The 18,075-nt window shown below is 39.4% G+C and overlaps 1 protein-coding gene across 8 annotated transcripts in view; it reads right to left on the bottom strand.

The window, feature by feature from the left end:
- The window catches only part of adgrl2b.1 (adhesion G protein-coupled receptor L2b, tandem duplicate 1), a 238,403-nt gene that overhangs the window by 85,597 nt on the left and 134,731 nt on the right, over positions 1-18,075 (bottom strand). For all 8 annotated transcript variants that reach the window (XM_088347648.1, XM_088347657.1, XM_088347604.1 and 5 more), the window contains 2 exons: positions 4,314-4,619; positions 1,788-1,888 (listed from right to left, as the gene is read on the bottom strand). In XM_088347648.1, coding sequence (XP_088203774.1) covers positions 1,788-1,888; positions 4,314-4,619 — 407 coding nt within the window. The remainder of the gene's footprint in view (positions 1-1,787; positions 1,889-4,313; positions 4,620-18,075) is intronic.

Raw genomic sequence — 18,075 nt, 5'->3', positions numbered from 1 at the left:
GACAGTTTTAACTCGGCGTTAGAAACTGATAAGATAATAATTTTACAGTTTTGAAAATTAGACAAAGCTCGATGGGCAAAGTGACTTTGTATAACCAACACCTAGCAATATCAAATATTCACTTTACTTAGTATCATAATAATCTTTCGTTTGCAGGTTATACATATGCAAAGATAATCAAAAATAATACCAGTCAGTTATACAGATTTTAAAGATTCAATCCCTCTAAACTCTAATAACAGGACACCTAGGAGGACAACGTTAGGTATATTAAACATGCATCTTATTTTCTGTCATAATAATCTGTATCTTGTAGGTTACAGTCAACTGTTATGTGTGGCCATAAAATAAAACTACAGCCTCCCTGTGTGCATCAAGTGACATGTGCAAAAAGAGGGAATAAATTAAGGGTGGGGTATTTGAGGACAGTCAAGGTGTTAAATAATTCAGAGCCCTTCACAGCTAAAAACATAAGTTGTAATAGGCTCGTAGTGAAAGAGTTCATCTGTTGAATAGAAGATGAGTCGTACATGGTTAAATAAGCCTGTTGTAAATATGATTTTCTATAAAGAAGACAAAAGGAAACAGTCAATTTAAAGGATTGAGTGGAAAAAAATAGCAAGTAAAATATTTATGTTTTCAAATAAAATGTTCTCCTTTTTTTAGATATCTTTTAATTTAATATTGATATAATTTGATTTCATATTTAGAAAAAGGGATGACAAACTGAAGCCGAAGCTTACAGGAGAACAGTTTTTCACAACACAGTATACATCTTTTAAGATTTAAAAAAAATATATGTTTTAGTAAAACAAAAAAATATATAAATCCTTAAATTTAGACAAATATTGAACATCTGCTATATAAGGCAATTTAATTATTTTTAGGCAAATTAAATATTTTTTTTCTTTGTTAAATTAAAAAGTAAAAATTTGAGGAATTGATTAATTATTTTGTATTTTAATAAGAAGGGAAATCAAAGTTAAAACCAAATAAAATATTTTTGGGTTCCACTGCCAGATATTTTGCCTACTTAAAGTATTTTCTGGGGTTATTTTTCTAGATTAAAACAAGATAAGAATAAAGAAACTTGATAATTGGTTTATAAATGTCGTAAAATCCCAGGTTACCGAAAATTAGTAAAATGAACCTCCTGAGCCACAATGATCACAAAAACAGTCAATGTATGCAACATGATAATATAATGGAGCTGTACGAATTTGAAACTTTTTCTTCTGGTTGGTATTTGGACTCTACCAGAAGCATGCCTTTTCTTACTTTCAGCATTTTCATGCTACACTAACAAATACAAACAAGAAAAAAAACAGTGATGACAAGTATGACATCACTCTCTAACACTCCCCCAATTCCCATTCCACCTACCTAGTGTGTTTTGCCCAAAATAGCTTTGCTAAACTACGGTAAAAACAGCCACACTGTGCTCTGTGGCACTGACCATCGCTTGCACCAGACAACCCAGTGCCGTCTAGTGGTCAAATATTACACACAAGAAAAATAAATAAAATGCTTTGGCTATGAAGTTAAATTTGCAAAACCCCTCCATTTTGTCAGTGTGTTAATCAGTACCAGCTCGGTGGCCTTAGAGTTGGGCGCCCTCCCTGGGATCGAGAGGTCCTAGGTTCAAGCCTCGGCCAAGTCATACCTAAAACTTACGACATTGGTACCCATTGCCTCCCTCGGAATTGGAGGCTTAATCACTTATTACTAAAAATTGTGAAAACAAAACAACAACATGTTAGTCACTAACTCATTTTTTTTCTCCTTACCTTTTGTGCCACTTGGGTGACCCAATGCGAAGTGCAGTTGCTGAGGTCCGGGCCTTTGGCGCACCAACTCCCCGCCGCCGTACACAGGAAGGAGGCCACGCCTGCGGTAGCGCACAGCAAACACAGGTTGGCAGGAGGCCCAAAAACGGATATTTCCGCTAAGCTTTTATTTCGCGCACTTCGCTGCAGGAAACTAAGTGTTGGTGTTCGTTTTCCAACGTTGCTTGAGCCTAGGCGGCTTTGTAAGTTGAGCGCAAATAATCACAGAGGGGGATTCTTGAACACCTAAAATGAGGCGCGGTACAAAAACACCGACTGTTTTCTGTCAAGATTTGAGCCGCCCCAAAGTGGGAATAAAACCACAAGACGGCGGCTAATGAACGCCGATTCTCTGACAACAATGACAACACGTGTAGTCCTTCTTCCCTTTTTAACCCTCTTCAGTCATAACAAGTCTCAATCTGGCTTTGATCGGGTGCGTTTTCATTCGACAGTGCTGTCATTGTGTGCGTGTGACGGGGTGCGAAGGTAAGCCGCCGTGCGGCTAGCGATTGTCAGCTAGCCGCGTAATGGCCGTCAGCGTTGCGACGCCAAGGGCTTTTGATGTGGGACATTTTTAGCAACTGGAACTAATTCTTATCTAATATGACCGCACGGATGCACTCGCACAATTACCACTCCGAGATAGCAGAATTAATGGCGCTTATCGCACGGCGGATGCTACACTGTCTGCGCGCCATTGCCTTTCTTTCCCCCCATGTGTGTTTCCCCCCAAGGAGAACCCGTAACAGGGTAGAAATGTCGTTGTCATAAAACGCTTTATTAACTTTGCAGCAAATTTTTAAGTAACACAATGTATTTTTTTTGTCTGTGACAAAAATGAGATTTTGGAATAAGGGATTTAGTAAGAACCACAGTATAGTATTTTCAGGCTAAAACCTCACGTTTTGGTAATCCTGGAACAGGGGGAGCTTTAACTATGTAAGGCTGTTAGAATCTTAGAAGTTAGTATGCCTTTTAAACTACCTTTTACGTTCTATATGACAGAACTTGCTCAGCAGCTAGCTGCTAGCCGCCGTCACTGCTAGCTGCTAACACAGAGAGCATATGCTAAATACAAATATGCCAAAGTAATCCTTTCATAATTTATTTGGAGTCTTTAATTTATTCAAAGCATTTTTAAAAATTAAACCATGAATAATCTTCCCAAATTAATATTCCAAAATGTTTACTATCTTAATTTTATTTCCTTTTCTTTTTCTTTTAAAACTTGAAGTCTTGATTACATGTTTATCCTGGAGAGTATATTGTAAATCATGTACACTACATTGTAATCATTGAAAATAAAGACCATTTTATTCAGCAGCTAGCTGCTCACACTGCTAACGGATAACACTGGGAGCATAGACTAAAATACAATGATGTGTAAGTAATGTTTTCATTAACTTATCTTAAGTCATTTATTGATTTTATTCATTTGCCAATATTAAAAAATAAAACACATCCAAAAACGAACTATTGCCCAATTTTACCATCCTATTTTTGTTCCTATTAAATCTTAATTACATTTTTATCCTGGAATCTTTCATCTCATAAACCATGTACACACAAAATGTTGGTAATTGAAAGATATAACCGGTTGGTTACTCGTTAATTCAGTAAAATTTACTTTTTATGTCTCCTGTAGTGTGTATATATATATATATATATATATAGTGCATACTATTCTACGAAATTTCTCCAACGATCTATCCAAGAACGCAATCTTACCGAAGAGGGACTGCAATGAATCCATTCATGCAAATCATTAAACACATGACGAGTCATTTGGCTATTAAAGGAAGTCAAAGTTACTCCCACACACTACTGAATTTCCTAACTTTGACATTCAGGGCACTTGGCAGAAATTGCGATGCTTTGTTTTAAATAAACATCCCTTGGTCCGCCCCAGTTCTAATCCAGCTGCGAGGTGACTTGCCGGGTACGCGCGCCATATTGTAAACCGCAGTGTTTAAAATGTAGATAGAAAGTAGAATCTTGTAGTCTGGAAATTACAATACAACTGCGCTGAAAACCCGGATGAGGGCTGCGCAATTGATTTGATTCATTGGTCCAAATTAAAACATAAATAAACCCCAGAATTTCTATCAATGTAAATTGTGAAGACCAGGGCAAACCACATTTCGATTCAAAGTGTTTTTTTTGTCTCCTTAAATATGATATTATTGGTTAATATTACTTTTATTTTGAAAAACCTCCCAGTGCTAGTTGACGGTAAGCCCCAACTATTCAACTCCCAGTCACGAAGATAGGTCAGGTAGGTAAAAGGTCACAAATAGCCAAAAATGAGGTGTGAAAATGTTGTTGGAATCCTAATTTATAAAACAATCTCCCGGGAGTGCTGACGTTTAACACCATGAACCGAAAAGGTACTAAAAAAGATTTGTAAGCTGGAAGGGGAGGAGAGCTCCCTCAGCGACTAATCAAGTTTGCAGTTAGTTAAACAAAGCCACATGTAGGACTCACCTCTGGTGCCTTTGGGGCAGGGCCTCTCTACGGTGGACCCCGTGTGAGTCTGGGGCCACTCGATGGCCCTCTGCTTGGTGGCCTCGCAGAAGCGCCTCGGGGTGGGCAGCATTTCCGGAAGGGTGGGCCGTGCCGTGGCCGAGCCCCGGGTGTCCTCGAACGGGTCCCTGCCGTCCCTGGGGTCCGCTCCCCCGCCGGGGCCCGTCGGATCACCTTTGGTCTTGGCGGTGGGTGCCACCGTGGCCGGTACCACGGGTGTGGTTCTGGTCGTTGATGAGGAAATGGGGAATCGTCCCCCTGGTGCCCCTGAAAGGAAGCAAACAAGAAGAGTGTTGGTAATAAGAATGTAAGTACAGTGGAACCTCGGTTTTCGAACGCCTCTCAGTTCGAACAAATCGGTTCTCGACCAAAAATTTCGAGAAATTCTTGCTTTGCTTTTCGTTCAAAAAATTGGAGTTCGAACACCGGTACGCTAGGGGCGATGCTGAGCGGCGTACGGGTGTAGATTGCCCCCACCCCTCGTGAAGAACTGTTGTCAAGTGACCGCGCACTTCTTTGCTTGCTTTCGTTTTTAATATTGGTGAACGGAGTGTTTTAACCCCTAATTATGCCTCGGAAGAAGGTCGGTGCAAGCAACAAAGTTGCTACAGGTGAAAAAAGAAGAGTAGTGTGTACAACTATTGCATTTAAGAAAGAAATAATAGCAAAATGTGAAGAAGATGTGCGAGTTTCCCTTCTTTTGAAGGAATAGAGCATGGCTTCTGCAGACCACCACAAAGGTAAGAAATCCTATTCATAAATCTTTTCTTTATCCTTTAACCGCTCACCACTTGTTGTGGAGATACGGGTGCTAAATGACTTGTAAACGACACGTTTTTATTATTTTTACACGTTCATGTTAGCGTAATCTTCCGTACGAAAGATTACGCTAACGCGAACGTACGATTAGCCTGGGTTAGCTTCATGTTTACGTTCATGGTAAGCCTTCAAGGATTTGGAACGGATTAAAATGATTTTACATTACTTTTAATGGCAAAAACGATTTTCGGTGATCGACCAAATCGGTTTTCGAACAGGGTTCTGTAACGGATTATGGTCGAGAACCGAGGTTCCACTATATTACAATACCAATAAACAGGGAGTGGTGTTAAAAAAATCGTTGTATTTATTTGTGTATAAGCTAAAAAATAAGTCAAAGTCTGGGCGTGCGTTATACACAAGGTTTTACGGTAATTTTTTACTGTATTTGTGCAAGTGTTGATCAGTTAAAAAATATCGCTGGTCACAATCGCACCAGGAATCAAACCCAAGTCGTGATGGTGAGAGTACCACTAACCACTAGACCAGCATTGATATAAATCAGAGGTCTGTAACCTTTTCTGTTGAACGTATCGGTTTAATTTCTGACTATATTATTGTTGTTAGTAATAATAACGACAATAATAATAAGCCCAAATCCATTGTGTACTTACTAGACTACTTTGTATCTAGATGACATGAGAAAAGGCATTAGATTTTATTTCATCATTACACCATTTTATATCTTGATACGATGTTGTACAGTGTTGCTTAGGGTGAACTAATTCCCACAATGCGCCATTACAGCATTGTACAACTTAAACCCATGAGTAAAAAAGTGTGATCGTGAGATAAAATCCTAGTGACCTAGAGGCTAGGATTGGACGCTCTCACCGCTGCAATTATTTTTTTCTTTATGTCCGTTACCAAACTACACAAGACCCATGTTCAGGTTTGCGGCCCAGTGGCTTATGACCACTGATAAAAATGACAAACATTAGATTCTATATCATTACTACATTATTTTTACAGCACCAGAGACAAATGATAGAGAATGGAGAAAAAAAATTGTTCTGAAAGAGATAAACTCACGACGTTGGAAAGAAATTAGAATTGTTTTTATTGTCTTTGATATCAACGTTGTGAAACACTGCATGCAACAAGATTAGACACGGCCCTCCAGGATAAAACATGTAACATAGAGACTTTGAAGAGGAAAGAGACAACAACATAGTGCTTAGAAAAACTCTTATAATAATAATAATAATAATATGCAATGAAGAATAGTGCATTGTAACATTAGTGCAATGAAAATATGTGCAATAACATTACGCAGCAGCCATTTTAAATAATTGCACTGTTTATGTTCGTATCGAGAATAAAAATGGTGTGATAATGAGACCAATTGTAATGCCTTTTTGTACGTCATCTGTACCACTGTGGTCTAGCTGATAAATGTCGGTGATCTCACCGTTCGATTCCCACTACATGTAATCTTATGCAATTATGTTCAGCTATGACTTTGAAAGAGATATAATAAATACATTGTAAAGTTTATAATGGTATAGTTTTCATAGTTTACGTTGTCAAATAATTATTATGATCATGGCCACATGTTTTCAACAACATTTGCCACTTACAATGTTTATTTTGAGCTGAGAGAAAGTGAAAGAAAATTTCATACCGATTTTTAAACGGAACTTAGGGGTGCGCATTACACACGAGTTTGCGTTATACACAACTAAATACGGTAATCATGTTTATCAATAGTTAACTCAATCACAAAGGCAAAGAGGATTATTTTGGTAGGCATTATTTCATCAGACGTGACACTGTTAAGCCCCTAAGGTGACCTGAGTAGCCCGAGGTCCGGTCATGAAAATAGCTCACCAGTGATGGGTCATTGAGATTTTCTAGGGATTTGATTTCAAACTGGTATGAGGAACCATTGACATGATCTGTGTCTTTAAATCATTGATCAGTTCTTTAAATATTTTTTAAAAATTTAAATTAAAAGCCAATTTAATATCCAAAACACTCTGTACCATTACACAAGGCAGATGTTTGATTGGTTGGCAGAGCTTTTATTGACCCTAATAATTACAACCTGGTAAAAACAATATAATAACAACATGGTACCGACATATTAATAACTAGTTATCATTTTAGATTGCATATCAAACTGGTAGCACTTCGCTACAAACAAAAGAACAACTTAGCTCGTCTTCAAAAAGGTTGCTAAAAACTGGTTTAATGTAAAAAAGAAGATGCCAATAACAGAAACTCCAACTTAATCTAGATTATTTTCCAGATTTTGTTTAAATAAAAGCCATGAACAATTCTTTCAATGTTCTTGCTTCAAATCTGGAAAAACCTGTGATAAAACAACCATTGTTACTTTTGCTTCAATAATCCAAGGCTAACTGATAACTTAGGTCCCATCCCTATTATTTTATTTTTATAAAACCTGGGTAGGTTGTCGTAGTTACCTTTAAAAAAAAATCACAGCCAAACTGTGTAGCTTTGTTTTAATGAAACCAAGCCAAGTTTGAATAAACCTTGGTCGGTTGTGGTTTGTTATAATAAACCAAGACCAACTTGATACCTTATATAAATAAACCAAAGCTGTACGGTGTGACGGAGTTTCAATTAACCTGGGCAAACATTTGATACTTGGTTTTAATAAACCAGGAACTATTGCTGTATTTTTGTTTTCATAAATCACTACAAAAAGCAAATACTTCTTGAAAATGAATAAACTCAATCAATCGGTGAGGGTACGACTAAGGATCAACAAATAGGGTTTTTCAGGGCTGATACCGATTTTTAGTATTAAGAGGAGGCAGATAAATGATATTTGGAGCATATATAAATTTGCTTTAAAAGCTTAAAAATTGTCGTAAAACATTTTTAAAAATGCAAAATGAAACAAAACACATTTGTTATGAATTCAAATGAAACTAATCGAGCACTTAAACCTCATCTCATCTCATTAGCTACACTGCTTATCCTCAGTAGGGTCGCGGGGATGCTGGAGCCCATCCCAGCAATCACCGGGCAGTGGGCAGGGGACACCCTGAACTGGTTGCCAGCCAATCGCAGGGCACACGGGGACAGACAACTCACTCACACAATCACACCTAGGGACAATTTGGACCGGCAAATTCACCTGACATGCATGTTTTTGGAATGTGGGAGGAAACCGGAGTGCCCGGAGGAAACCCACGCAAGCACGGGGAGAACATACAAACTCTGCACAGGAAGTCTGGAGCTGGATTTGAACCCACGCAGGAGGTTCGCAAGACATGAACTGTGCCGCACATGCACTAACCACTGCGCCGCCGTGCTGGCACTTAAACCTTTTTGAGTAAATAAATTACAATTTCAACACAACTAACTGACTGATCTTTCACATGACTCACACAAGTGGTGGTATTCCTCTGGAGTCGACCAAAGGGATAGAACACAAGAGATTTGAAGTATGTCTTACTTTACAAACAGAAGATAGGGGAGACATGTTTTAAATTTAAATTAAACATTTGTTTACACAGAAAAATCCAATGAAACCAGGGTTCCATTCACAACGGTGCACTGGTTACAGCAATTAGTGAACAACTGCGTACAATAAACATGCGTTACAATAAAGCTACTTTAGTACACTATATATAACTGACTTGTGTACAACTAGTCGTGATTGTGAATATTATATTTTTTGTATTTAGTTTGTAACATATCTGTAATAACACTTTTTACAATGCAACCTTAGTCTTTGTGACTTGAGTAAATAAAACATAACACGAAGGAGTACCGTAAAATCCCGACTATAAGCCGCTACTTTTTTCCCTAAATTTCAACCCTGTGGCTTTTTCAGTGATGCGGCCAATTAATGTATTTATTTGTATTTATTTTAGACACTTATTCTGATATGTTTTGCACGAGTGAACGAAAAATGAGGGGCGGAACAAACGCGGGGTGCCGAGTTTAAGTGGGGATTGCTAAAGGTGAGGGACAAACAAGGAAAGAAGAGGGGGTAAAAAGTTGGTTAAAGAAAAAGGAGTTGCGTGAGTAAATGTGTTCATCTGATATATTTTCCCCACCCTTACCTTTGGAAATATACACTTTTTTCCTTGGATTACTTTCAACGGGACCTGGACTCTGCAGGTCTGCGTCAAACCTTAAGTACCGGTATCATTTTCCGTTCATTTTGCCGGCTGTGATTTTTGGGCTGTGGACTTAAATGAAGGACATCTAGTTTCATTCGCGGGACTTGAAGTCGGGTTTGGGTTAATTTTGTGTTTGTGTGACATGTTTAAATGTGGGTGCATGCGGCTTATATACAGGTGCGGCTGGTGTATGTACAAAATCGGTTTTCCTCTTAAAATGTGGTGGGTGCGGCTTATAATCAGGTGCGCTCTATAGTCGGGAATTTACGGTAGTTTTATTCATCAGCTTCGAGACTGGAAGGTCGCTGGTTCAAGCCTCGGCCGAGTCATACCTAAGACTTACAACATTGGTACTCATTGCCTCCCTGCTTGGCGCTCTGCATTAAGGGTTGGAATTGGGGGGTTTGGTCACCTAATGACTCCCAACAGTTGGGTCTAAAATGGCGGCGCCCTGTTGGGCTGCGGATGCATCGGCTTGTTACAGTTTCACTGTACGGGTCAGGTGTATCGACATTTCGTTCTGTGTGCATGGTTACAAAGAATGACAATAAAAGTAAATTCTATTCTATTCTATCTATTTTACATAGCATTTGCTTACATTTAGAAGTAATATAAGGCCTATTAAAGGAGCTGTACAGGATTTTGAACTTTGTTATTATCTTGGCTTGTCTCATCATCGCGGCCTCAGTCAGCTCTTTTGTAATGCACATGCGAGGATGTTCATTTCTTAGATGCGCTCGAATAAACTCACATTTTTTTTCATCTTTCTTGGGATTTGGGGTGGTGTTACTACTAGAAGCAGGTCTCGTCTTACTCTTACCATTTTCATGCTACACTGACAAATAGAAATATTCAAAAAACCTGCGGGGACGAGCATGACTCTACAGCACTCGCCCCGGTCAGAATTCCTCTTACCTAATGTGTTCCGCCCCAACAGCTTAGCTAAAAGTATGATAAAAGTAGATAGGTGCAGTGGAAAATAAAGCATAAGGGCTCTTTGAAATCAGTTGGGTCTTGTTAACTTTAGAAAATATTTCAACTTTTTAGGGACACCTCAAACAATGCAACGCACCTATATAAGGACAGACATTAGGCTGATATGGCCCTCTGTGAAAATGAGTTTGACACCCATTAGATGGGGGGTTGAACCCGATCAGTCTTTTTCTCATTTACAAGATTACAGTTAATTTTAGAGCTCTAATGGAGCACTTGTTTTGGTTAGACACAGATTTGAAAAGGGGCTCATTTGGTTAAATATTGAGTGTCTTTATAGGGAGATTTGGGAGTTAAAAAAAGAACAAGAAATGCCTTATCCATCATTTAACATTTCCCCCTAAAAGTTATAAACAAGAGTTTTCGTCAAATAAAATCAGGCCCTTTTCCAAGAAAATTCGGTAACTTTAATTGATTAAATGTCAGCGGTGAAGATAAATTGTGCCTACTTTTCTTTTCAAAGAAAATGTTGCTGCTGGCTAGGAGAAAGCTTTCCTCCAACAAGATGATTACGCACTACAGAGGCAGCAAAGTCAATCCACAAGGCGCATGCCAGGACGCTTGGTGATTGTCAGGCACCGCAGGTGCTTGGAAAGATGTTATCGCCTGCACAGCGCCTCCAGATAAAGCAGGAAATGAGAGCAGAAATCGGCTGAGAATAGGTTGGAAAGCGGTCCGATTGGCCAATATGGAGGCAAGACGAGAAAGGATGGTCACTTGTCTGTTTTCTGCCCATAACAAGCCGATTGTATTGGCAGATAAAAAGCATCTTTTGGCAATGAGGTCTGGCGTCTTCCGTGTTCCCGAGGCGATTGTGCGAAAATGCAATATCATGCTATCCGACACTCCATTATCACACACATATCTCCATTTCCTGAGGGACGAGGCCCACCGTCGCGTTCGCACTAATCAGCCGAGCAGGGAAATATTTGCTTTTTCATCCAAAGTGGAATATATGAGTTTTATCACGCGAGGCCGATGTGTGACGGCTGCGAGCGGTCGCCGGGGGCCACAGCTGTTGCCTATGAGGAAAGTAAATATAAAAGCCCCGGACCACCCCCGTGGAGAAGCGCAATTGTGACATTTCCCCGCGGCGACCTTTCCGCCTGGCGGGAGATCTGGCTAATTACCTTACGCCCATACAGTCATTGTGTGCGTGTCAGCCACACTCACGAAGGTCGCCCGGCCTGAATACGGCCGGCGTGAAAGCTTGTGTGCAGTTACAATCTTCAATGTCAATTCATTAGAGGGTAAAAGACATGCTTTGCCAAAATGGGCTGAAAGATTTATGAAAAAAGTCTGACGATTTCTAAGTTTCTGTCATGATTACTGATGCAGGGCACATGAGTCTGCTTCGTTGGCCCCAACAGCCGTGGACGCTGATTGGCTGCTTCCTCTTTTTTAAACCCTTGCCTTCCTGACAACACTCGTCAGATCGTTTTGTGAACCTACGCTACACGCTAGGCAAACTTTTGTGACTCCTGACTCTATCCTGCCCCGTTTCCTGCCTAATACCTGTTGCCGACCTCTTTTCTGGACCCGTTTATGTTTTTGCTCCTCCGCCCGGCATATCGACCTGTTTGTTCTCGCTGTCAACGACTACCTTCGCTCGACACAGAAGTGCTACTTCCACGTTCCTGCTATCTGCCACCCGTGACCGACGATCATCAAATCGTGGATGCAAGTCCTTTTCTCCTTCTAAATAAAAACCGAGTAAAACAAACGCAATTGGGTACCGTCTTTGTTCCTGGTTCCTGACAGTTTCTGCTTACAATTTCATATTTCGAGTGAGCGCTGTACCATACAGTACGCTAGCGTTTCTCTAGCAGTGGGCTGCAAGTCCATCTTTAGTGCTCAGTTTTCCAGAAATAAGGAAATATCTACAATTACCTTATACATACGCAGATAAGCCTAGATCACCTGGAAGCCAACCCCATAGAACTGCTTCAAAACAGATAGTGGTGGTGACAAGAAAAAGGCAACACATCATAACGATTGTGAACATTATTTCCTGGCGCCTGGCGACTTAAATTTTTGTGGGTTACAGAAGCACTATACGGACAAAACTGGCAGTTTTTCTCAGCACATTTCCAATTAGGAACCTCAAGTCGACTTCAGGATGGATAGAGTGCAAAAAAAAAGCCACTTATTTCAAAGTTCTGAGTGCCGATAAAAAAAAAAAAAAGGAACCCTCATAACATGGGAAAGGTACATTTAAACTAGATCTAGGTTTATTTTGTATCAGCAGCGTTATAATAATATAATGTAACAGGCAGAACATTTGTATAGCAAACTAGATTTAGTGTGATTTAAGATACAAATATAATTAGGCAAATGTCATTTAAGGACTATTTGCCGGTGTAAAGATGTAATTATTTATTCATGGAGTTTTGTGTCTTTATGTCTCCTGCAAACTATTGTTTTTGTTCAGTAAGAACCAGCTGGTATTCTAAGATGCCCCGCATCGCCCCTTTTATATTTTGCTGTTAGAGCTGGTTAGTGTTGGAACATGATGTCGTCGTTTGAAACTAGCCTCTATGTTCCCTGCATCCACTGTCTTTTGTATCTTTGGCGATTTAACAAATCTCTTGCGGTTTTCCTTTGGTTTTGTTCAACGCAAGTGAGGTTGTCTTCCAACATATCCGGCATGTTCTCACTTTCATATTTTGCTCTTTTAGATCTAGTTACTGTTTCAACATTATTTAGCATGGCTGTTCAGACGAGTCTGGGTTAGAGTAGCTTTGATGTCTTTACATTCTGAAGATGCTACTTAATTTTATTGTTCTGTCTCTGTACACTATTCATTTCTGGATTCCCCCCCCCCTTAAAATCTTATTTTGCTTCTATATTTAAGTATCGACTTCCCTGGACACAGAAGCGCTATACATAAATGCAGACCATTCACTGGATGCAGGTAACAGGTTAAGACAGCCACTATTTTTTGTTTAGTTTTGAAATATTTTTACAGAGAAACTGGAGGTGTTTTTCCCCACCTTTTAATACTGTTTGGAATCAATTTTTGAAATGCTTTTATAGTGTGTTTTTTTAATGATATTTCTTCACAATTCTGAGGCAGCATGCATCTATGATATTAAGTTATGTCCCTGGTGAAGTCAGGTCTATGATCTTTAGCTTACAAATACAAGATGGCAATAAAGTATTTTGTAGGGTCTTTTATACAAAAGCAACGACCTAAGTCAATTTGTGTGCAGGATGCAGTGACCTTGGGTTAACATAATGCTAAATTGGAACATGACCTAAACTAAACAGTGACCAGCATCCATTAAAAAAGGTCACTGGAAAAATGTCACAAAACATCAATCCTAGAAATCATGCTCACTTATTCATAAGAAAAAAACATTCCTGTCGAAAGTAAGAGAAAAATGTAACCGTGTTGATTCAACACAATAATTTGAGGGGACGACTATTAACAACAACAACAAAAAAAGACAAAGCATGTGAAAAGTGTGTATTGTGCCTTTCGTTTCCACGACAACTAATGTTACACTAAATTGGCATTTGTGAACAAGATCCAAACAAAACCGTGACCAGATCCCTAAAAAATGTCAGCTGTGGACGTCTGAACGGGAATTCCATGTTTTTACAACAGTTTGATATAATAATAGCAAACCGTTTTCCCTCCAAACTGTGATCAGTTATAATAGAGCACAAGGAAATTATCCCTGGCAAATATGTTTCAAATATGGAAAAGAAAATCACACCATTTGATAATACAGGATTTCCTTGATTTTTTGCACTTAATCCATTTAAAATGTACTGAATACATGGGGTATTAAGTGAATTTTACTGAAATAGGAATTGTATATATGTAGCATAACAAAATGGATCCATTTATATGCACATTTTTCCTCATTTCGAAAGGCTTTCTGCCCCAAAGCACTGTGGTACATGCAAATAATTCACTCAAACTCCGGCTTACGAAAAAGCCTCATCTGCATTGGTTGATTTCTCCAGGACATTTCAATCTTATTTTCTGGCCCACGGCTACAATACCTCAGATGTATCCATCCATTTATTAGTTGATCACACAACTGTATCCATCCATGTACATTGTAAGTCTAGGCTCCTGGTTAGCCGCGTACGAGCACACAGAGTGGACGCAGTAAGGGAGCAACCTTTTAAAAAGAGACCAAACAACGAACTAGTTTTTGATTTTGGTGAGGGACATGTCTTAACAGTTGAACGTATAAACGTCTATTTTCGTATTGACGTTTGCGCTTGTCCCCCTAATTAAATTGCTCACAAAAAAATGCAATGAGATGGCAGTTCTCAGATTGGTTTGAGTGTTAATGCGCTTGTAAGTGACGTTTATTCCGCAAAACTTATTTATTTGTGGAAACTATCACGAGGGGAAAAAAAAACTGCGACACACCAGGAACGCAAAAGTCAGACCAAAAAATGGCAAAGGAACACTGTACTTTGGATCTTAACTCTGACAACACAAGAATTGCAAAAACAAGAGAGTTGAAAACGACAATCTATTATATTTTCCTGTCTGTTGAGTTCTTTTACCAATAGTGCAAGCCAAGCACAAGACGGCATCCTCTCGATGAGCGGGCTAATGATTGAGATGAGTGAGCGTGAGCCGTGGAGCTCGGCGATATGTCAATACTTGGCATTCGCTTACCTCGCCATCAGACGAGAGCGGCAGGCTGCCTCGGATGTGTACAGTATACCGTACCGCCCCTACAGCTGCCCAACTCTATTTACGGCGCAGATCGATTGGTTTTTCAAAACGGCTTTTATTTTTATGCTGCACAGTGTTTTATGAAAGACTTCTTCCTGTACTTCGAGCTTGTGATTCTAAAACGACTTCCTGAAAGAAGGCTTATCGCCTGTTTAAAAATCAGGGAAAAAAGCAACTAATGTACTCTGTCAACCTCGAAAAATAAAAGAGAATCCCACAGCTTAGCCTTGGTATTGTTCGAGACATATTTAGCCCAACAAATCATAATCTGCTGTGGTGGCTTTAGTTGTCCTGGCCCGCATTGAGAAAAATGATGCAATAAAGCAAGATCAGACTGTCTGGACTTGTGTTATAGCTGCAAGAGACAATTGTTGTAAAAACTGCTTTGTGTGAAATTGAAAATTAACTTGACCCCAACCAGCAATAGAGCCTTTGATAAAGCCCTCAAATATGAGATTCTGCTCTGAAGAAAAACAACATGACGTCCGATTAAGTACATACGTGCTGAGTTGTAAAACCTTTAACGAGGGTATACAAGAGCCCAGGATTACTGTATTTTCAGGACATTAAAGTAGCTTCTTAACTCTAGTTAGGAATCACTGATATCGACACATATGATACAGAGGGGGTAAACCAGTTAATGCTCTCGGGCCTTTCTGATGATGAAGGGTTGCATGGCAAATAAAATCACCCCTTATTGTGCTGTCGGCTTAATGTTCGGTGTCAGGTAGGAAAGAGCGAAGGGGAATGGATGGTTGGTGAACGTGATAGTGTTCTTGACTCTAGCCACCTCCCATGAGGGGAATATGGCTTTGGTATATAAATAAAGATAGAAAGGGGCTCCTTAGTATGAATAACATAATTCAAAAAATGCTTAACTACGTGGACAGAAACATACATAAAATTGCACTGGAATAGAAGTCACATTTTTTTCCACCCGCAAAAGAATACCACAGTCGCTTTTATTGTAGAAAAAGAAGATGGCTTTCGTCGCAGAATATGTTTGTTTTCGTTGGAGACAATGCTGATTTCCAGCAGGGTAGAAAATAATTACATTTTTCAGATATAAAATACAGAAAGTATAAGTATCACGCCACATACTGTCATATCTGCGGCTTCTTGTATTGTCTAGAGGATGCACTGCATTTTTGTCACTGAAAATCTTCTGGCGAAAATGGCCACGGTTACATTTTCAGTTTCTGAAAAAAATATATTCTGTTGGTAATGCCCGAAAAAAGGACGTGGTCACGTCGCATCAAGCGGGAGAGAAGTCTTGCAAAGCTTTCTTTCACCCTGGGGGAAGTTTGTGCACAACACGACTGCTTATTTTTTATTTTGCACATGAGAATGTAGGAGAAATAGAGCGCTGTCATAACAGGAACTCTGCCAAGCAATAAACTGTTAGTTTATTCCAGTTTGCAAGTCTCTCTGCTACCACATTTTTGGTATCTACTACCCAGACTTTGGCAAATGTTTAAATGCTAACATTACAGACTTAACTAACTACATTTTAGCAGTTTTATTTCATAAATATGTACTTTACGTTTGTCACTCAGTCATAGTTGGTCATCTGGTGCTAAAATATGTATGTCGAGACTTTATTTTGACAAGGGTAAGACGCATGTTCAATTCACCAAGTCGGATTGAGAAGCAATTAGGTGAGTGTATTAAATAATTGTGTGTTTATGTTGCATTGTGGTAGTTGTGTGGAAGACGAGGAAAAAAACGAGTGGAATTCAGTACTTGTTTGGAGGCATATTTATTTAATTTAGAGTTAATGGCTGCAGTTTGTTGTAATCAGTTTTAATGTTTTTGTTTTGAGGGAAAACATTTTACAAATATATATATACATTTTTTTTTCCTGTGTGGAGTTTGCATGTTCTCCCCGTGCTTGCGTGGGTTTCCTCCGGGCACTCCGGTTTCCTCCCACATTCCAAAAACATGCATGTCAGGTTAATTGGCCGGTCCAAAATTGTCCCTAGGTGTGAATGAGCGAATGTATTGTCTGTCTCTGTGTGCCCTGCAACTGGCTGGCAACCAGTTCAGGGATTCCCCTGCCCACTGCCCGAAGATAGCTGGGATGGGCTCCAGCACCCCCGCGACCCTACTGAGGATAAGCGGTGCAGATAATGGATGAATGGATGTATTCGTAATGCAGTGGTTAGCACATTCGCCTGATACGCGAAAGGTCCATTCTTTCGAGACCGGGTGAAAACATATGTTAGCCTGGATAGGAGTGGGGGCCACCAGGCTGCACTTACCCAAGACACACCACAGGAAATGATGCCCCTATATATACATAAAAGGTGAAAATAGCTCATCAGTGCTGGGTCATTGTGATTTTCAAAATACAATTATTTTTTTGTGGAGTACCTTTAGTAATAACCCTGGTAATATAATATAGTTGCAACATAGTAATAACATGATAGTTATTTTAGAAAATATTATCAAACTTGGTGCCCTTTGTGCTAATAAGGAACAAAAAGTAGCTCTCAGCTTGAAAAAGGTTAGAGACCCCAGTCCTAGAGTAATTGCTACATTGCCTCAACATGAAAAGCGGAAGGGAGATAGAGATTAGGTGAAAGACAAATACAATTGAGCCTAAACTAATCCTATATACATATCACATGTACAGCCAACCTAGAAATAGATTTAGCAACTTTGCGTGTGACTTAAACGGTAAACATTCATTTCTTAAAAACAGCTATGCATAGGACCTTACTGTCACTAGCTTGTAAATTGGCCTTAAAATTTCCCTCAGTTCTTTGTGTAGCTGTAATGCTGAATGTGACAAATACTACCCGGAATTCTAACATTACAAACACACCATAAGTTACTGCTAAGACTCGAGTGAGTTATGACTTAAGTACAAATATGTGTTTTGTCTCGATATGGGACCAAAACGCTGTCGTAAAGTGACTACCATATTTAGACACAAACGGAATTTAAAGAGATACCGCAGTAGGATGATTGATGATCGCATTTTCCTTTACCCGTCCAACATATTTGACCATCCCGGCACGGCGCACACAAGCAATTTCCTTTTGATGGCTGAATCACAATCCCTTCACCGTGGTTGCGATAACACTTGTCGGAAAGG

Source organism: Urocampus carinirostris, chromosome 1 (genome assembly GCF_059441175.1).
Source record: "Urocampus carinirostris isolate Australia breed hairy pipefish chromosome 1, RoL_Ucar_1.0, whole genome shotgun sequence".
Classification (NCBI taxonomy): Eukaryota; Metazoa; Chordata; class Actinopteri; order Syngnathiformes; family Syngnathidae; genus Urocampus; species Urocampus carinirostris.
This window is presented reverse-complemented; position numbering and strand designations above follow the sequence as displayed.